We start from the raw sequence: 22,618 nt of genomic DNA, 5'->3' as shown, positions 1-22,618 counted from the left end.
CTATGCTTTCCCCATTGTATATTCCCAGCTCCTCTGTCACAAATTAATTGGCCAAATGTGTGTGGGTTTCTTTCTGGGCTCTCTACTCTGTGTACTGACCTACGTGTCTGTTTTTATGCCAATATCATATTGTTTTGGTTACTATAGCTTTGTAATATATCTATAATGATGCTTCCAAATTCATTCCTTTCTCAAGACTTCTCTCGTTATTTGAACACCTGCTATGTTCCATAAAATTTTAGGATTGTTTGTTCTAGCTCTGGAAAAATGCTCTTAGAATTTTGATGGGGATGGCATTGAATCTGTAGGTGGCTTTGGGTACTATGGATGCTACAATAATATTAAGTCTTTCAGTCCACGAGCACAAATTATCTTTCTATTTACTTGCATCTTTAACTTTTTTATTTTTATCAATATCTTTAGATTTTAGCGTGTAGATCTTTATCCTCTTTGGTTAAACTTAATCCTAAACAGTTCATTCATTTTGATGCAATTGTAAATGGGATTTTTTTCCTACTTTCTCTGTCTGCTAGTTCATTATAATTGTGTAAAAACATAATATATGTTTGTATATCAACTTTGTATCTTGCAAATTTACTGTACTCATTTATTATTTCTAACAGGCTTTTGGTAGATACTTTAGGGTTTTCTATATGCAATATCAAGTCATCTGTAAAGCATGACAGTTTTACTTTTTCCTCTATGATCTGGATGTCTTTTCTTTCTTTTTCTTGCCTAATTGCTCTGTCTAGGACTTCTAGTAGTATACTGAATAAAAGTGGCAAGAATGGGCATCCTTGTCTTGTTCCTGCTCTTAGAGGAAAAGTTTCCTTTCCCACGGCTGTGGGCATGCCATATATGGTCTTAATATTATGTTGAGGTATGTTCCCGCTATGCCTACTTTGCTAAGAATTTTTAAACATAAGTGGATGTTGAATTTTGTCACATACTTTTTCCTGCAGCTTAAAATGATCAAATGATTTCTATCCTTCTTTCAGTTAATGTTATGTATCATGTTCACTTGAGGATGTTGAAACATCCTTGCATCCCTTGAGTACATCCCTCTTAATCATGATGCTTTAAAATCAGCAGATGAGCCTCTTGATCAGCTGTTTCTGCCTTGGGCTGTGGGATGGGGAAGTCCAAGCATACAAGCCCTTAAGAGCCACTTGTCAGGTTGATCGATCCCTGCAGGTCTTGTGCACTCAAACCTCATTTTCAAAGCTAGATGTTTTGGGACCTCACCTCCCAGGTGCATGTCTTAAAAGCTGGGATGTCTGATGTGGGGTACTAACCCTGCACTCCTCAGGGAAAAGCTCCAGGTTTTCAGTTGACCTCCCGATTATGGATCATGGTGCCTAGGGCAGGGTTTATGGTGAGACTGTGCCTCAAGTCACTCTAACCAACTTCAATGTGGGCTTTTCCCCCATTTGCCTGGTGTGTGGGACCCTCTCAGCTGGTTTTTAGAATTTTTTTCGGAGAAAACTGTTCCATATGTAGCTATAGATTTGGTGTACCCATGGGAGGAGATGGGTTTAGGATCTTTCTCTATTGCGATCTTGATCTGGAATCTGCCTTTTCTTCTAATGACTTCAAAATTTACCCTAGTTCTGCTCTGTGATCTTAAGGATCAAAGTCCTTAGGAGCGCAATAAATTACATACACATCCTAGAGATGTCAATCAGCAGATTAGAGGACAACACTCAAGTACATTTCCTTCACTCCTAGGTGTGATTAAAAATGGGTTTGGTCTGAGCCAAAATATATGAGGTGGCAAGAAGCATTACAAGATGTAAAGATAAAATCTTCTGAGCCAGGCTTTCTGTTCAAGATAGTAGAAGTTCTAGAGTTTGAAGTACGTTCTTTTTAAAGGCAAGAATTAGGTGTTCTTCTCAGCTCTTCTCACCTAAGTTCTCCAGTCTCGTCCTGGACCCTTTTGATTTTTTTTTTTTTTTTTTTTTTGGTACCAACCTAGTGGAACTCCAGTTTAAAGCTAAACCCTTACAGAAAGCCCAAATTACTACCTCCCAAACAAGACAACTCTAAGTAGCTAATGATTCATAATTTCAAATTCTAGACAATTATGGAAAGTTGTATTGAAGATTTCTGCTCCGGCTCTGGATTAAAACAAATACTTAGGAATAGCGAGCAATCTCTCTTGGCCACTTCAATTACCCTGCACATCATCCTCTCTAGGTCTGTGACGCTTATCCATGTCCTGGAATGAAAAAAATTAAAAAAGGCCACCTGTCTTATAGCAGTAGTCATGAAATGAAAGGAAGAAAAGTAAACCATTGCTTTATTATGCTTTTAGGGAAATGCTGCGCGTGAACGATTAAGTATTTTAATTATATAGATTTGATTCCAAATCCTAGGGCTCTGCAAACTGTAAGAACTATCATGGGTGAAAATGCAGTGAGGCTCGCTTGGGTAGCTCAGACTCCTGCCAACATGACAATTTAGCATAAGTGAAGATAAGAAGGGATCAAACAACCCCACTAATTTTCACCCACAAATGCTTTGAAACAAATAGTAGGGAAAAGTTGCGAGGAGACCTCGCTACCAGTTAAACCACTGGGAGCCCCGACTAATGGAACTGCTGTTTTAAAGGGAGGAACCCAGGCTGTCTATTTCACAGGCCAAATCAAGTGAGAGCTAGGCCACCTGTCAGGTTCACAGCATCATCAGAAACAGCAGCTACTACCTGGAGTTCTGGGTTGATATCCAGAGGAGAAAAGTTGATAGCTTTCAAGAAAGAACTGCCAATACTTTTAAGATTGAAGTCAGAAGAGGCTTGCAAAATAGTTGCTTCCTATGGGAGAGGCATTATATTTAGGAAGATAACTTTCAGTTACCTAACCGCAGTGGGTAATCCTAGTTAAGTGACCAATGTTTCTTTCTTTTTCTTTTTTAAAAGATTTTATTTATTTGACAGAGAGATAGAGAGGCAGTGAGAGAGGGAACACAGGCAGGGGGAGTAGGAGAACAAGATGCAGGCTTCCCGCTGAACAGGGAGTTCAGTGTGGGGCTGGATCCCAGGACCCTGAGATCATGACCTGAGCTGAAGGCAACTGCTTAACAACGGAGTCACCCAGGCACCTCCCAATGTTTCTTTATTGAACCCTGATTTCATGTCTTTTCTACAGTTCTCAACTGTCCTTGAGGACATGTGGACCACAAAGGGAAGGAAGACTCAGCTCTCAGTATTTTCAGTTAATTCTCTGCTCACTAAATGTCCCTCTCCAGAATAAACTTCTAGTCCTTTTGCAGGTCATTCCTTTTTCAGATTCCTTCAGCCAGTCTACCACTGTGGTTAAGTCAACTTAATAATGGTGGTGAGGAAATGGGCAAACTAAGTGAAGAGAATGAAGGGGTACAAACTTCCAGTTATAAAATAAATAAGTCACTGGGATGAAAAGTACAGCATAGAGAGTATAGTCAACGGTACTATACTAACTTTATATGGTGACAGATGGTAGTTAGACTTGTCATAGTGATACCTGCCTGATATATGGAATTGTTGAACCATCAGTGATGCATACCTGAAACTAATATAACATTATGTGTCAACTATAATATTTAAACATTTTAAAAATGATCAATGTCAGCATCAACTGATGCATTCCAGATTATGAAATTAGGCAATTTATTTTTTTTTTTAAGATTTTATTTATTTGACAGAGAGAGACATAGCAAGAGAGGGAACACCAGCAGGGAGAGTGAGAAGGAGAAGCAGACTCCTGCTGAGCAGGGAGCCCGGGGTGGGGCTTGATCCCAGAACCGGGGATCATGACCTGAGCCAAAGGAAGACGCTTAATGACTGAACCACCCAGGTGCCCCTGCAATTAGGCAATTTCAAAAAGAGTTAGGTCTGAACATGTTTTAAAGGAATCAATTCATTCAAAACTTACAGTTTTTGTTTGGTTGGTTTTTTGTTTTATTTTGTTTTTCACTCTGCTAACAGACAGGATTCCTTAAAAATTTGTGAGGTAACATATGAAGATTAAACATGGTAATTCTTAACTGAGTCTCAACTCAAAATAACCCTTAACAAATGCTTCAGGGGTTGTTTTACTTATATCCTTAATTACCATGCGATCTCTTCAAGAATGCTCATGTTATTTCTCACACAGTTTCAGAAAAGCTATCATATTCCAGCTATTTAAATACTAATTCATTTTGGCAAAATGATTTAAAATGTCTTACGTGTCAGCTGTTTCAAGTTGTTATAGCAGCAGTAATACAAACATATTACTGAAGTCCTATTTTTGTCCAAACTCAAATATATTAACTGGATTACAGAGAATTAAAATTACGATGAAAGAATCTCAAGTTTAGTGTTAAATTATAGAAAAGGAATGTGCCAAAATATTAACAATAAATATCTGTGTGTAGTGAGATTAAAGGCTTTCTCTGTGTGCTTCCCGTAGTTTCAGTCTTATACAGAGAGACTTTTCACTTTAAAACTAGAAAAAGAAATTATTTAATTAGAAAAGTACTACTGAATAGCGTTTCCAATTGTAAATAGGCAAATGTTGTCAAGTGGACTGCCTTTCTGGCAGAAGGAGAGGCCATTCTTTTAACCTCAGCTCTCTCCCTGCATTACAATAGTGATGGCCTGAGTTTTCTATAAATTTTTTATTTTTATTTATTTATTTATTTATTTGACAGACAGAGATCACAAGTAGGCAGAGAGGCAGGCAGAGAAAGAGGAGGAAGCAGGCTCTCTGCTGAGCAGAGAGCCCGACATGGGGTTTGATCCCAGGACCCTGGGATTATGACCAGAGCAGAAGGCAGAGGCTTTAACCCACTGATCCACCCAGGTGCCCCTCTAAAAACTTTTTGTAATAAGATTTTATTTATTTATTTGAGAGAGAGAGAGCAGGAACAGTGGAAGGGGGGAGAGACATTTGTGTAAAGAATCTCAAGCAGACTCTGAGCCGAGCTCGGACCCCAACAGGGGGCTTGATCTCACAACTGTGAGTTCCCAACCTAAGCCCAAACCAAGAGTCAGATGTTTAACCAAACGAGCCACCCAGGTGTCCCTAAACTTTCTACATTTATAACTTACTGCCATAAATCACAAGCTTATGTCTTATCTGGACTTAATCATTATGTAATGAGTAGATTTTTTCCCCCTTAATTTGGAAGGAAATAGATAAATTGGGCAAGTCTGGAGCTGCAGAGTGACCTGCAGGTCACTGCCCATCCTAAAGTCAGGAGGAGGAAGCCTGCCCACTGGTCAGAGCCCAAAGTGCCACCTGCAAAGCAGAGTGGCCTCTCTCCCTGGCTTCTTTTCAGTAAGTCCTTTTCACAGCAGTTTGGAATTCTCCCTCACAATGCACATTTTTATGTCAAAAGAAAAAAAAAATGAGTAGAATGTCCTGCATTTACTTACTTACTTATTATTCTCTTGGAAATAAAAATTGGTAGCTCCCGGATTCAAGGAAAAAGCAGAAAATTTTTCTTGTTTCCCCCTTTGGAAAGAAACACTTTCCAAAAAAGGAAAGGAGAGTTACTAACAGCTGTCTACAAGGCCCTACCCTCTATTTATTTCCCTTTTTAATGAAAAAAAAAATATATATTTTATATAATTTATATATGTAATATGTATTCTATATAGTAAAAAATATAATATATAATACATATTATATATATCAACATTTAGCACCTATTTGGACCCTAAAGATGCAGCATAAGAGCAGACAAAAATTCCTGCCCTCGTGGCATTCATAGTTCAGTAGGAGGAGAATGAACAAGATTATAAAACATACAGTGCGCTAGAAGGTAGCAAGTGCCAAGGAGAAAAATAAATCAGCAAGGGCGGTAAGGAGTGTGTGGTGGGGACTTTTGTGATTTTGGAGAGAGAGGCTGAAGAAGTTCTCACCAAGGAAGTAAAATTTGAGCCAAGACTCGAAGGAGATGAGAGAGAAACCATTGGCGTACCCGGACAAGGAGCATTCTGGGCAGAGGAGGGAAAGTATGAGGACTCTGAAGAGCAGCCTAACTAGCACATTTAAGGAACAGCAAGGATGGGGGGAGGAAGAGGGGGGAGGGGAGGAGAGGTCAGAGAATAACAAAGACCAGATTGTGTAGGGCTTTGCAGGCCTTTGGAAGGCCCCTGCAATTATATAACATCCAGCTCAAATTTCTTTCTTTCTTTTTTTTTTTTAAATTGAGATATAATTGACATAAAGCATTATATTAGTTTTAGGTGTCCAAACCAAATAATTCAATATTTATACATATTGCAAAATGGTCACCACAATAAGTCTAGTTAATAGACATCAACAGTGACGATTTTTGTTCTTGTGCTGAGAGCTTTTAAGATCTATTCTCTTAGCAACTGTCAAATATGCAATACAGTACTATTAGCTATAGTTACCACGCTGTACCTTACATCCCCGTGTTGTACGTATTTCATAACTGGCAGTTCGTACCTTTCTGTCTTCTTGCCTACCTCCCTACTCCCTGCCTGTGGCAGCCATCAATCTATTCTCTATGAGTTTGCAATTTTTTAAAGTCCACTAATATATCTTTCTCTCTCTGACATCTTCTTTACCCATTTATCCACTGATGGACACTTAAATTGCCTCCGCATCTTGCTGCAATGAACATAGAAGTGTGTGTATCTTTTTCAATTAATGTTTTCATTTCTTCCAGATAAATCCCTAGGAACTGAGTTGCTGGATCCATTTGGTATTTCTGGTTCAAATTTTTAAGAATGCTTCCTTCTGTTCCTTCCAAAATGGCTGTGCCAACAGCGCACAAGGGTTCCCCTTCTTCTGCATCCTTGCCAACACTTAGTGTTTCTCGTCTTTTCCAGATTTCCTACAATGTGCCTGTAGTTTCACTGATGGAGCTCATGATACCAAGTGCAGACTGGACTGGGCATGTCTGACACAGCTGACCGCAAGAAATCCAAAGGATGAATAAGTGAAATGACTGAAAATGCTGAGTGCATGTGACTGGAGGAGTGGCCAAAGGTGAGACTTCTTTAAAAATCTGTTAATTCAGAAACTCTACGCATGCCAAGGTGTTCCAGGAACAGCCAGACACAGTTTGGGCCCAAGAAACTCATATGGTCTCCCAGGAGGCACATCGGGAAGGCAGCATAGGGTCTGGTTAAATGAGGCATAACAAAGAGTTTGGTGGAAGCTCAGAAGTGATATGTGCTAAGACTTCATAGAGCTGGCAGCCTAAATCAAGACCAAGCGACTGGTAATGTTTAAAGGGGAAAAAAATTTTGGAAGAATGAAGAAAGAGAAGGGGTTGTGAGGTGTCCAAATACATGAAATTAGGATAGGAAAAGTGTGTTTGTTTTGAATGGAAACATATGTTGGCTTGAGTGGAAAATGTATACATGGCAGTGGTGAAAGGTGGGTCAGGGTAAGATCAGAATTTTTTTATGGACAGATTGATGTTTTAACCAATAAGCAAAGGAGTTTCAGTGAAGGTTTCAATAGGAAAATGGTATGGTGTGTAGAGCTGCTTTGACAGAGAAAACTTTTGGGAGAGAGCAACTAGTGGCGGCAAATACTCAAGAAGAGCTGAAAGTCATGACAGGAGTGGCCAATGTGGCCATGGAGAGGTGTAGACTGCTACAGCAGATATTTGAGAAGAATTATACAACCTAGTGACTGGTTAAGAGCTATTTGTATATTTTGAAAGACTGAGAGATGTTCACTAAGAAAATGGTGACAGATTTTGAGATATTTTATGGGGTCAACAAAAAAGGAATCTGGTTTGAAGATTTGAAATTTGAGTGATGATATGCCAGACATTTAGAAGGGTTACAGACAGGAGGGCAAGTTTCAGGTAAGAGGCAATGCTAAAAATAAAAACTTGTTAGGGTAAAGTTGGCAAATAATTATTGGTATTTTTCCTTTTCCTGTTTCATTGAGCCAACACAATCTCTAGTGGGTATAAATAGAAGAGCCATTTCATCTCCCATTCAAGTTGGGACATTGTGAGAATGAGAGGGGAACTGTGAGTAATTACAGCGGATAAGGAGCAGAGAAGAAGGGCTGTCCAGAGCAAGTGAGGACGTACAGATTCCAGTTTATAAGCGCTCTCTTACTTTTTCAAGGTTGGGGAGCTGCCCATTCCTTATCTTTATTACTGCTCTTGTTTTCTCAAAAGGAGTCAAGTGATTCAATTAACGTCGCTTCACTGTCATTTGAGGCCACAGTGTATTCTGGCAAAGGACCCAGTTTTAGACACCTACACAACAAACACAATGCTAATGAAGTAGTTTATGTCCTATAACTCCTCTCTATTGACGCTCCTGGCACAGCTAATGAAGTGTGGAGGGGGAGGGCCTGAAGGGTGTGCGCGCCGCGCGTGCATGTGCGCGATGCTGTGCACACACGTGCTGGGGACGAACAGGCAGGGAAGTGTTCTCCTTATCCTGTAGAGGTGATTCGTTTGGTAGTTCCTTTGCTGCCAAAAGTAGTTTAACAGAAGAGCAAAATTGATATTCAAACTGAGTCTGACTGTGGCGAGCATTCCTGCAGCTCTCAGGTAGGAAGGCACTCAAATCCAACTCAAAATGCTAAAGAAAGCCGTTATCGTTCAGACTCAACATTGTCATCTTCATTTAAGAACATGTTCACATGGTACCCTTCTTCAGGGAAGGAAGTCAACTCTGGAAGTACCCTGTAAAATGTAGGGGTGATTTTTCCTAGGGCAGTGGACTTTTTGCCTTTACTGCCCATTAGGCTTCCTGCCTTAATAATTTATCGGGCTTTTTATTCCGAGTAGATGCTTCACATTTCTCTTGATGCAAACGGAAACAGGATGTGTTTTGTTGGCGTTCTTTGACCTGACCTTTGAAACAACCACGTCATCTGCTTATTGTGTTATTTCTAGTCTCTGTGGTCTTATGTCTCAACGAACAGTTTATTTTTGAGAAAAACCTATTTGATTCTGCAAAAACTTTTCTATACCCTGCCTTCAAGAAGGAAGATTTTTCTACGTATCTATTAGTTACAGTTTAAAAAAATGAGACAGAAGCTGTAATTTATAAATATGGCATCAGAAGCAAAGCATGCGATGATTTCTATGGTTCTTTGATAAAATGGCACAAAACCCAGAAAGGAAGAAAGGCCCAAAGTATTGATCTATCTATATGAGACATATATATATGGTCATATTTTACATTTTCAAACAGACTATACATAAAAACAAAATGCAAAACATTTTGACAAAATGATAGGATGAACAAATGTTTAAATGAGCACTATTTGGCTTCGATCTGTCTATAAGTTGTTTATCAGACCATATATCTTCATACAATATAGAAATCCCAGATAATCTTTAAAGAGTCAAACAACAAATGGACGGAAAAGAAAGGTCCTAAAATTATACTTGCAACCATACATACATTCTTTTTTTTTTTTTTTTTAAGATTTTATTTATTTATTTGACAGAAAGAGATCTCAAGTAGGCAGAGAGGGAGGCAGAGAGAGAGGAGGAAGCTCCATCCCAGGAGCTGGGATGGATGCGGGGCTCCATCCCAGGACCCTGGGATCATGACCTGAGATGAAGGCAGAGGCTTTAATCCACTGAGCCACCCAGGTACCCTTATACATACATTCTTAACTCAAGATTATCATCAGAAAAGAGCAAACAAAAAATATTCTTAATTCTAACTATAAACTTGCCATTAGGGAGGGAGGGGAAAGGTGTGCATCAACAGGGCAAAATTTGTGTTTGGATATAAGCTTGTTTTACTTAATGTACACCAGCATTTCACCAGAATCTTATTAAGTACAGTTGCCAGCTTATCTTTTGAAAAGTAGATTTTTTTCATTATTTGCTTCCAACTTAAAAACAACAAAAAAAACCCACAAAAAAAACCTGCCATCCATACTTTGTGTCAAACACAATTATCTTTTTCTCACGATCTATTCATGATAACATAAAAACCTTACAAAAAAAGAGTTGACCACTCCTTCGGACCCTCTCTGAGCCCATCATTCTCTCTGCCTCCACAGAAGTGGAGATAATCATTAGCAGAATTTTTTTTCTGCTATTACTGCATATATGTTAATAAATAAAATGTAGTGTTAATTTATGGGTTATGAAAGTTTCATACATGGCATCACATTCCCATAATTATTCAGCAGATTGCTTTTTTTGCTACTCAGCATGTGTTTTCTAGAGCTATCTTTTCCTTTGTTACTTTTGCCTTCCTTGGTGCCATTTAAAAATGTGAAATTTCTAACCTGTTACAATACAATAGGAGTTTTTCTCCTGTTACATTTATAGTTTATGGACCACTTCTTTTATATCATTACTATCACTGCAATCATTCTCTGTAATGTTGTTCTTTGTGGATCAGGAGGGACCACTTTTGGCCACCACAGAACAAAATGCGAGACCAGAGTGCTTGAGTATGAATTGATTAAATTGATTAAGTTATTCTGAAATTTGTCATTTTCAATGTCCTGTCATTATACAGGTCAGTGATGTATTTCCCCTTCAAGAAGTTTTTTAGCTGTCCTATTTTCTCATCCAAATAGTTTCTGTTGGTTTTATTGTATATTTATTGCCTTAACGATACTAAGAAGGTTGCTAATAATTCTCCAGATATTAAACGTTGATCTGTGTGTAAAGAAAATCACAAGTAGATTTGATTAAATATCATTCATCTGCTGCTCTACACTGTTCAACGTACTTTTCTAAATGTTTCTGGTGCTATCTTTAAAGACAGCACTTTGTTCTTGGAAATCTCACGAAAGAAAGAAAAAGAATCATTATTTTTAAAATTATGCTTGAATATACTTAAGCCAACATTTAAGCCAATACTGAAACTTAGTGGCAAAGTAAGAATACAGCCAGGAGGGTGCCTGGGTGGCTCCGTGGGTTAAGCCGCTGCCTTCGGCTCAGGTCATGATCTCAGGGTCCTGGGATCGAGTCCCACATCGGGGTCTCTGCTAGGCAGGGAGCCTGCTTCCTCCTCTCTCTGCCTGCCTCTCTGTATACTGTGATCTCTCTCTGTCAAATAAATAAATAAAATCTTAAAAAAAAAAAAAAAAAGAATACAGCCAGGAAATAAAAATGAGCCTCAGTGGGAAAAATGGCCAGTTAATAACAAGATGAGAAGTCAGACTGCAAAGCATGGAAACTTTGGCTTTGTGCAAATAAAGCCTAACACAGTTGAAGCCAGAGTGAATCACCAGGAAACATGAGTAAGCAAATCTCGAGCAAGTGTGACATTGGCATCTAAAAATATGCAACACATCTGACTCTGATGTACACTGATGAGGCTCCCTGCTTTGACCTGTTCTGGGTCAGAGACCAGGAAGGCTCCTTGAAACTCCTGATGCTACCAGAGGGAAGAAAACGCTGCCAGACAGATACTGGGATAAAGGCTGCTTGAGTCAGAAACGCACACATCTCTACCCCATCTAGTAGGATCTGGAGTCATTAAATAAATGTCTAGAAAATGCTTTACAAATCAACTATAGTAACCCAGATGAGATACCATAGCAACAGCATTTAATGACTCAGCGGTGTCGGAGAAGAATGGAGCAGAGGCACCTTGAAGCATCTGATGATTTTTGCCGGGAGAAACAATCTCATCTAAAGGGTTTACTAATTCCAAGTACCAGGATTTTTCTCAACATTGATCCTAAGGAAAGGTTCAAATATCTAGGGCCAAATGCCACACAGGACAAGCTCAACAAATAAGGAAATGCTTGTCCTGAGTGTGGGGGGATGTAGGTAGGGCTCTGTGTCCTTAGCCCGCTCATGTTCCTAAGGACTCACTGACACCAGATGCTGGGGGTTTGAATCTGGAAAGGGTGGGGCAGGGTGCCAGGTGATGGGTGATGAGGAGAAACTCCCAAGAAAACCATGGAGAAATCATTCTTAAATAAAATGAACACATTGTAGTCCCGGTGGAAACTCAGTCATGATCATATTCTACTGACTCCATCCAAACTTATGACAGCTTTCAATAAGTTCACTGGTATATGGCTTGCATGAAGGCTACTATCATATATTCCATCAATATCCAAAAGTAAAGAGAGAGAAGAAAAATATTCTATAGGTAATTCTTGCCAAACTAGACAAAATGATTGGTCTGAAGACAGGGTTTTTTTAATTTTTGCTTAAGTACTTGGCATATCCAAATTAATTCCCATCTCAGTTGTCTTAGTTCATGAGTAAATACAGTGTGTGGCATTTGCAAATTAGAGTTGAGTCTCTGGCTCCCACAGAAAGCTAATGGGCAAGCTTGAGAAGTTGGAGAAAAGATATTATTTCTAAGTGGTAAAATATACTCACGCACAAAATCACATTTTCAATGAATTAAAAAAATATCTTGCTGTTCCTCCCTTCCCCACATTTTTAATTCTTCTAACTCAAAATTTTGTTCTCTTTCTCTTTCCTTCTTTTTCCAGATAGAATTGCTGAAAGGCATCATTAGGATAGAGATTAACTTTTTCCTTGAGACACCTGGGGAGCTCAGTTGTTTAGCTTCCGCCTCATGATCTCATGCCAGGCTCTACCCTCAGCAGGGAGTCTGCTTATTCTTCTCCCTCTGCTTCTCCCCTCAGCCCTGAGCTCACGCTCTCTAAAATAAAATAAAATCTTCAAAAAAAAAAAAGATAACTTTTTCCTCAAATAGCAAAACACTTTAGTAGTGGCAGGCTCTGTGAAATTTACATGTGAACAAAAATGAAAATGCTCTTTGTGTTACAGAGAATCATGTCCTGATTCAGATTAAGATGGAAGAATTTTTTGGTGACAGATCCAAATCATTGAGTACTTCATATGTAGAACTTACAAAATGCACTGAATTAGAGGACAGCCAATAGTAGCAAGCAAATGAGTGTTTGGATTTGGGGAATCCTGCTTAACGGAAATGTACAGATCTGACATAATGGAAATGCACAGATTGTCAGAGTTTATGAAAATCCTCTTCCTGCCTCACCATTTTTTAAAAAGATTTTATTTATTTAACAGAAAGAGATGACAAGTAGGCACAGAGAGAGAGAAAGAGAGAGGAGAAAGAGTGAGAGAGGAGGAAGCAGGCTCCCTGCCGAGCAGAGAGCCCGATGACAGGACTTGATCCCAGAACTCTGAGATCATGACCTGAGCCGAAGGCAGAGGCTTAACCCACTGAGCCACTCAGGCGCCCAGTGCCTGATCATTTTTAATATGCCTTGAGTGACTAATGAGGCTTTTAATGATACCATCTATTTCCACTTAGTGGTGGAACAGTTAATATGTAGTGGGAAAAAATAAGAATGAATATTCATAAATATTAAAATAGTTATTTACTTGTAGGATATATACATCTACTTCTTCACTCACCTTCCTCAAGCCCAGTTATAAACTTGTGGGTCTTGACAAGCAGAACACAAATAGAGCAGGTGCCTTTGTTAGTGCTGTAGGTATTTTCTGGCACTTAGATTGATACCAGCTGTGTGCTAATTAATCTTGGGATGGCCTAGATCACCAAATACTACAAAGCTAGAAATGCTCCCTCAACTTCTAGGAATGTGTCTGAATGTTGGCTCCAAATGCCCCTGGAGGTATGGGCCAGGTCCTAACAGCCTCTATGATGTGTTCTAGTCAGGACAAAGTAAGAACTGTTTGCATAAACATATGCCAGCAAGTCAGATCCAAGCGATAGTGGTGAATGGTGCTTTTGGGGACACAGAGCTAACAGCATTGTCTGGTCTAATAATCCTGGACATAGATAGGGGTCCAGTATCCAGTCATGTGTTTGAGTGCCATTTTTTCATTAAATATCAGTACAGCATACCCAGCACATTTAAACCGTACTGTGCCATAGTTTACAGGTGTGGCTGTGCACGTAGCCCTTCAGCTATATTTAAGCAACATCAATAATGGAATTGACACATTGCTTCTAGGCCTATGAGATTAACTGGATCACTGAATGAGCAGTTTGGACAAGAAAGGAGAGAGCCTGAAAAGAAGAGACTGAGCACAATATGGCAATGGTTGCCAATATGCACAATATGGTTGGTTGCAATGAAGTCCTACTCTCTGGACATGCCTTTATTTTCTCTTCAATGGACTGAACGATCAAAAATATGGACTATAAAATGCTCAAGCATTGCTTCTTTCAGCCAAGTCTGATGAAATGCATGGATTGCATTGGGGAAAATGAAGAAAAACCAACCTGAAGACGGCAAGGGTCAGAGACCAGAGCACTAATGGCTTCCTCAGTTCAAACTTCGCCCGTTTGTTCATCAGGTGCCGACCACCAAAGATGAAGGCAGCATACAGAGCAGAAAACAGGAAAGATTTCTTCCTGCAACAGACAAAAACCCAGTATCTTAGAAAATAAAAATCTCTAAGCAGTTGATTTTTATTCATGAGAAATTTATATTTCCTAATTATTTGCAATTTTTTATACCAGTTTTTCTTCATAAGTGCTGAGAGTGTGTTCTTGGGAATGTGCCCCTTCACTGAAGAAAGAATGTTTAAACATCCTTTCGAGGACATGGCATTCTATGGAAACCTCCCTTGACAAATTATGTCAATCTAGATTAGTCAACACATGTCGGAATAGATCTGTGTCCTTTTGGAGCTCCATGACTTTAAAAATTTCAACAACATAGCATTAAGGTACAAAAAGAAAAACTTTCACTGAGGGATTCAAACACTAAAATCAAGCTACTTAGATTTAGGGCACCCCTAGTATGGATTCCTGAGATCTTCTCCACCAAAGGAGCAAGTATTAAGTTTGAATATGATCATTAATAATAGGGATAACTGGTCAACATCATACAATACAAAAGAAGAACGTAGGTGGTACCTGAAGTACACCTGCCCTAGAGCTTGAACCTGAACCTAATCAAAATCGGATTTTACTACCTATCCTTTGGAAATATAAACTGTGGGAGCTTCTGTAGGACAACTGAACTTTCGTCTTCAATAAGTCAGGAGTATGGAATCTAAATACGAGTCTCTTCTAGATTAAGGAGTGGCTTGAGAAACTATAATCAAAGGTAATAGGTAGACTTTGGAGGCTCTGTATTTGAGCAAACCAAATGGAAAAAGACATTTTTAATAAAATGAGAAAGTTTTTAGTCATAATTTTAAACATACTTAGTTACTATTTATGGGTGAAATTACATGTCTTGGATTTGTTTAAAAATATGCTAGGAAAGAAATAAAACCAAGACAATATTCAGGGTAAAGAGATAAAACCAGATTAACAAAAGGACGAAGGAATACAGGCTTTTTCTCTTTTTGTCAGGCTTAGGTGGAACTCTAGTCAGAAATGTCCAAGCAATATGAATTAGAATCTCTAGGTCCTGCTGGTTTACTACTGTATCAAGAAGTAAACAGTGTTATTGATAATACCAATAAGAACAAAAACAAAACCAACACGATTCTATACAACTATGATTCAACAGAAAGTAACAGAGGGGGGTGCCTGGGTGGCTCAGTAGGTTAAAGCCTCTGCCTTCCACTCAGGTCATGATTCCCAGGGTCCTGGGATCGAGCCCCTATCAGGCTCTCTGCTCTGCAGGGAGCCTGCTTCCGCCCACCCCCCACCCCCGCCTGCCTCTCTGCCTACTTGTGATCTCTGTCTGTCAAATAAATAAATAAAATCTTAAAAAAAAAAAAAAAGAAAAGAGAAAAAGAAAGTAACAGAGGCCTTGTAAATGATTTAAACCCCTGAATGAACTTCCTAAAAAAGCAGTATTTCTCTTAAGATGGATATTCCCCACTCGATGAGATTAAAAGGGAAATCATTGAAAAGTAAGTTATAAGTCTAATACAAAAAGCAAAATGAATTAGTTTTTTGCAAATGCCTCCTATTTTTCTCCCTGACACTGCTTGTGTGTGCTGCTGACTAAGGAGGGATCTAATTATTTTCACAAGCAACACACTTAGTAGGCATGTGACCTACTTGGTGAACACCACCCAGTAAAGTGGTATTTCCAGAAATCAACCCATAAAGATGGAATGAAACACTTTCCAACTGAGGTTCGCAGATTCTTTTGGAAACATAGGACCTGGGCACATAGTCACTATTTGCTAAATGTTTGTTAGATGATCATGGTCTTGTCATATCAAATTTTCTGATAGGGAAAAATAATTATGCACTGATGTCTTATGTGCTCAGGAAACATTAACTGCGTGAATGAACGGTTTACTTTCCCAGTAACATATGAATTACTAAAGAATGAAATATTCGGAAAAAACATGATCCATTTTCTTCCTCCATAAAGAAACAGGCAATTTCTATACTTCAAAGAGAGGTGGAAATGTGAGACAGTTTTATAGGAACGTTATTAAACATTTCAAGAAGAAAGTACTTTTGCCTGTAAGTATGTGTATCCGATAAATATGAATACAAGTGTGAGTGTTTGTAGGTTTACTCATATATGTTATGTATGAATTTTGCAAGTGCATGTCACTAAATTGAGTCCTAATCACCGCCTGCATTCACACCCATCTAAGCAAGGACTCGCGAAAAACCAAATTCTATCAAGTTAATGTAAGCTGTAGTAATATGAAATAGTCTATATTCTTTCCTAAAAATTTTAAAACAATTTTGTTGTTCTTTTCTAAGTTATAAAAGTAACGATGAGTGACAGTATTTGTGGTATGATTCAGGGAGGGAGTCCTGAGGGGGCCACTCAGTGCTAACGAGCTTTCTCCTTGATTTTCCTAATCACCTGTAATGTAGGTAAAGCATTGTCTTCATTTTACAGATAAGCAAACCGGCTTAGAGGTTAAGCCTCAGATCTCCCTCTTCTCCTGTAGTAAACTTTCCCAAGAAAAAAGGGTGCACCTGATGTGTTATCTTATAGCCACAGAAGAATTCCACAAGCCCTCCTACTGAATTGCATGGTCATTGTGTAACTGTGTGGCATGTTGCTAAACTGTGAGTAATCTCCATGCCTTCATGTTTCAACTATCATATTGTGAAGGTATAGAACACTTTGATCCAGACCCTGTTTACCTCCTGGAGAATACAAATAATCTATATATAATCTATATATGCGAAGTTCATTCAGGTGTTTAAATCATTTATATATATATATTTATATATGAAAGCTTTTCCTTAAATTGCTTATCATTCTTGCTCATTCCATCTAATTTGGATTTTGGTTATGGTTAGATTGTGTTTCTTGCAATTACGGACCAAATTAAATGGCTGTCTGTATGTGATCCTATCATTCTAGCCATTGAGGGAAAAATAATGTGCCTCGAAGAACCAAGAAAAATACAAAAATCTCCCCTCAGGATGTTTTCCTCTGCATTTCTTCAGCTAAGAATGAGAATTAGTCCTAATGCACTACTAACTTCCTGGCACAGACCCTTCTATTTTCCATGTGTTTTCTAAAGATTATCTTTACCAACCTTCAATTCCATAGCTAGGGCAACCAAGTCAATCGATATAGACACAGAGAATCTGAGAATTGCCAGAGACCTTAGAGAGATTGAGCCCAAATTTCTCGTTCAACAGAAGAGGGAATGGGGGATAGGGTGTGGTGCTGGATGACATTACTTTCCTATGGTCACATAGCTATACACTGTATATGGGCCCAAACTACCAAAATTTTGCTCAAGCAGGTAGGTAAACATAACTTAATTGTCTAGGGTATATCTGAGTCACCTGCTATAATACAAATAAATTGCTTATTGTATACTTTCTAAATCTATTGTGGTGAAATTCAAGTCTGTAATGCTTTCAGTTAATTCAGAATTAACCTTTTACTTCTTCTGTAAGAGGGAGTCATCTAAGGAGGCATGAACTCTTACCTCCTTCCAACTGAGAAATCCAAAATGTATCACTTATAGTTGAATGCATTATGAGTTTTTTCCATTTAACTTAGAATAAATTAAGATTTTCATTAACATACTGGGCAATTTAAATGGATTCAAGCTGCCGTTCGGTTCTGCCATCTCTTTGGTAAAGATTCAATCATTGTCAAGTGAATAATGACTTCCTACTAGCCCACTTACTATTTAATAGGGATAGATGACTTCCCTAATGCTTCCATAGTAAGCTAATAATACTTCATATTCTGGCAGGCCTCCATAGCTGGGTATAATGGTAACACTACATTGTTTTGTTACTGGATCATTAACAATTTCCAGAGGGTAGGGACTCCTACCATTAAAGAATCTTAAATGTATATCATATAGCCTAACCCTTCACCATAGGGGCCCAATACCTTTCAGGACAGTGCTTCTGTAGCTATAATTACAAAGTAACCAACTAAATAAAGAAAACCCAAATGAAATACTGATGTGTTTTGAGGTTGTTGCCCTGGTATTCACTCTTTTTCCCCCTTCCATTTCTGTCATTGATGTGAATGGACATTAGCCCATAACTAATAAAAACAAATAATGGCTTTATCATTTATCCTCAGAAAGCTGGACTTCTTTATCATGTTACCCTCATCCAAAACATTCCTAGGTGTTGTTTTTCCTATTCTCACCAGAGTAACTGCTAATGATTTGTACTTATTGTTCTAACCAATAACACTTGTCATAGACTGTGTATACATTCGAACTGCCCCCCCCCCCAGCCCAACCCCTGAGCTTCTACAGAAATCAGGACCTAGCTTGAGTCCCTTTAATACTCACTTCCAGATTTCTGTTGGCTGACTTGTGCACTTCTGAAGAGTCAGACACGTTCATTTGAGAATGGTGACACTTTCAAGTGGGTAGTCTTTCAACACAGGGTATTTGCTAATGAACACTATGGGGGGAGATGGCCTGAACGCCTTTATGCCTTAGTGACCTTGCTTTTGTGGTTACCATGCATGTGTAAAGTACAAGGGTTGTGAAAATGCAAACAAAACTTCGAAGAAGAAAAGAAAAGGACCCCTGAACACCTCACCTGCTTTGCCTGATAGCTGCCAAGCACAGAACGTTTTCTAGTTGAGAAAATTTTCCAAAGAGTCTAACTGGGGGGAAAAAAAAAAGCTAATTGGAGAGGCCATATCTCTTTTGAGACTTCTCCTTTAGTTCAGCTCCTGATTCGAATGAGGAAGCAATTCAGGATTCTGAAAGTAATTTTAAGGCCACAAACAAATTACAGACCCAGAGATGGAGGAAATAACATTTGGCTTTTTGCCCACAAGACATTCAGTGGACCATCGTCAATGGTGGTCATAATTTGGTAAGAATATAAAAGAGGTTTCTTGAGAGGGTGAAATTGTGCTCTGGGACTGGATTCTGTCCTATTCTTGAGAATTACCCCCAGCACTTCATACAGGCATTTCTCTATATTACAAATAATGGAAATTTTCCAGGAGTTGCTATTCACAAGTAAATTATAACTAGAAATTAACTCTGCCCAGAAATTCTGACAAAGAATGATTTAGAGAATAATAGTGGAAATAGATCCATAATAAGTATAGATGAATAGTGACTTCATAATTGCAAGACAAAGCTGTGACTAAAGAAAAGGGTTTTATTCTAACCAGTTATGTGTGACCCAAGAAGCCAAATAGTTTCTGAGTCTTTTTGTGTTGCAAATACCTCTTTCTTATTTTACTTTCCTCTCAGATGCAAAGTGAAAGATCACAGGTTGTCCTTATTTATTTAAAAAAAAAAAAAAGGTGAGAAAAACATTTTTTGTAATTCAGTTTTTCTATTGTTGAAGTAGGCCTCGCTCAAGGTAGACTTGTATTTAGTACTGTGGATTAAAGGGCGTGGCTGTGTATCTCTTTCTAGGAAAGTACACTACTCCTAAAACAGACCTGTTACAGAAGATTGCTTGTACATATATGGCAACATACCATTTTTACCCCTTGTCCCCTTTTTAAAAATCTTGATGAATTCTCTTTTCTTTTTACAGGGGGAAATAGGGTCTTTCTACTTTCAAAATGTTAAAATCACATACACACAAAGCCCCATAAATAATGTAGATAATAATGTCTGTTAAAAATTCTGAGGAAGGAGATATTGCTGTGATTAGAAAATGCTCTGTGGAGGGTGGGCTTTGAGGCAGACCCTTTGAGGCTTTGGATGGATGGACAGATGTAAGTGGGAATTTGGGGTGGGGAGAAAGCAGCGCTTCTAGGCATAAGCTACGCTGGGCACGTGTCAGACCTGATGTTTCCTCAGTGGGTGGGAAGACAGGAGAGAAAGTCAGATTAAAGTTCTGGCATCTCCTCAAGGTTGTGCAAGGTATGTGGTCAGGAATGGGTTATGACTAGTAGTTGAAGTATAGTACTGGAATCTGTGGCTTAATTTTCCTTCCTTTTAAATAAATAAGAATAGCCTCACTCATGGGTATACCATAATATGTCTTGGGGGAGAGAGGAAGAGGGAAGTAAAGATAGATGGCGATGCCCTGGTTCAGGCCATGGAGAGCGCTCCAAGTCTTTGAGCTGGGATGGGGAGGGGCGGCAGGACGGGAATAAAGAGATCCATTCACGGGGAAACTTGGCATTGAGTACTTCTCTTCTAATGGGTAGATGTGGCTGAAGTTTGACTCTAGATCTCTAAATCAACAGACAAGTTCCCCGTAGCCCACACGGGCAGCCTCGGTAGCGGCTGGGGCTCCTGAGTGCCGTGGTACAGATGGAAGGAACTTCTTTAATGAATTGCTCTTCCCAGGAATTATCAGATGGGACCAACTTGAAGTTTTATTCACTTAAAAATGACTATTCTCCTGTCCTGAGAAAAGAAGAGCAAATTTCGAGGCCAACCGTGGCATTGTTTCCAGAAAGCTGATACTTGGTTCAGTATCCCCTAATAGTCCTCCAGAGCAAATGTCCCTTTTAATCCTAAAATACTGCATTTTACAGATATGCCAGAATATTTTTTCTTTGTGTCAGACGACATGGTTTTATAAAACTGATCAGAAAGATTCGAATTCAGAGTTAGAATTACAGATTTTCGAGAACACAAAAACAAAGGAATAATTAAACTTCTTGCTTTGGCAAAGGTTAGAGTTTCTCATCTCCTTGGAAAGAGTAAAGCTTGCAACCACCTGTGAATAAAACTTTGTCAGGGGTCCTGGTAGACAAATCTCCCACTTCAAACTAATGACGAGCGGTGGCACCGACAAACTTATTTGGAGTTTCTGGTATGTCTGAGAGCGTGGCTCAACTTGATTACCCGGTACTGAGGGTCACTCTGAAATAGAATTGCCAAGTTACCAAGTAACTGTCTTGTTATCCGCTCCTGGTGCTTGCCATGGCAAAACACGACGTTCTAGAGGTCGTGTAAAACAACAGTAAGTAACAGTAAATAGGAGACAGCATGCAGAAAGAGAATTCAGAAAGTGGTTCCATCAGCACTTCACTTTCATGTGCTCATTCCCTTAAAGAAATGCCCTTTGTTCTAAGAAAGAGAAAGCTTTCATCCGAATTTCCAATGAAGAAGTGCTCACCCATTAAGATCATGATAATGAGTAAAACGAATATGATAATGAACACAGAGAGCAGACTAAAATTCTGAAACGTCTTCTATGATATAAGAGCGGTGAGTGACTCCCTGTTACCAGATTAAATTTTACCTTTTACAGTCTTAAAATCTACCACAAAGTAGAAATAAGGGATTAGGGATTTTTTTTTTCCCTGAAAATAAATTTTTTTCAGACCAGAAGTTACACAAAGCATGATTAATTATGGGCTTGGGTCAAGACCGCAAGTTTTTGTTTGGTTTGTTTGGTTTTGAATCCAGCTATCTATTCTAATGGCCTGCGCACCATAGAAATAGAAAATTTTAAAAATCTTATATGATATTAAAATATATATATAAAAATAAAAACTAGAGTCAAATACAGAATTTTGTTTCCTGCTTGTCTTCATCCTAAAGAAGCCCTGAAATGTTCTGTAGAAAATAGATTACTCTGAGAGGTGGAGACTAAAACCAGAAGTGAAAAAACACTGTAAAAAGCATTTATGATTATTCACAATGGAACGGAAACCGGATTTCAGGTTTACAAGATTAAGTCCAATTCAGACACACAATTTTCCCAGACTTAAAATCAAAATGACAGCTGCACAGACACCAGCTCATAACAAGCACAAACATATTCAAATTTATGAGCTCTTTATACTCAAGGGCTAACCGTTTGAAGTGAAAAGTGACCCATTTCTGCCACAGTCTACTACCACCTTATATTTAGAGAGTTTTAGTTTATACTCGTTGCTTCAGACAACTGTAAAGAAGCTAGAAAATACTATCAAGGACAAAAAAACCCCACAACTACATGTTTTCATGGTAACTACTGATTGATTAAATAGACTGTTGCATTGACTTTCCCCGTGGATAGAAATGTTGAAAGAGGGGTGGTGGGAAAAGCAATGAGAAAACATGTCCCAAATGCTATTTCTGGATTAGGGAAAAAATAGCTCAGAAGTGATAAAGATGATTTCGTGGTATAGCTCACAGATACGTTTTTTGTCACCAAAAGAAAATTTACATAAGATACGAAGCCTGAGTAAAAACTGGCAATGACAAGAAGGAATATATTATTAGCCAGGGAGTGGAAACGACAGACTTTTTTTTTTTCACCCATGAGATATCACCCAATTACCCAAGAAAGAACTCTCTTTGCCTTTTGAAAATAATAATGCGGCAAGATTTTGATTAGGGTATTCACATGGCTCCTTCCAGATATGAATGCTCATTCAGGGACAGAAGA

At 38.7% G+C, this 22,618-nt stretch overlaps 1 protein-coding gene across 1 annotated transcript in view; it reads right to left on the bottom strand.

The window, feature by feature from the left end:
• The window catches only part of ELOVL6 (ELOVL fatty acid elongase 6), a 122,008-nt gene that overhangs the window by 26,902 nt on the left and 72,488 nt on the right, over positions 1-22,618 (bottom strand). The window contains exon 3 of the mRNA XM_082728184.1: positions 14,162-14,293. Within this exon, the coding sequence (XP_082584310.1) occupies positions 14,162-14,293 (132 nt within the window). The remainder of the gene's footprint in view (positions 1-14,161; positions 14,294-22,618) is intronic.

This window comes from Mustela nivalis, assembly GCF_964662115.1.
Source record: "Mustela nivalis genome assembly, chromosome: 4".
NCBI lineage: Eukaryota > Metazoa > Chordata > Mammalia > Carnivora > Mustelidae > Mustela > Mustela nivalis.
Note: the sequence above shows the minus strand (reverse complement) of the source record. Positions and strands in the feature narration are given on the sequence as shown.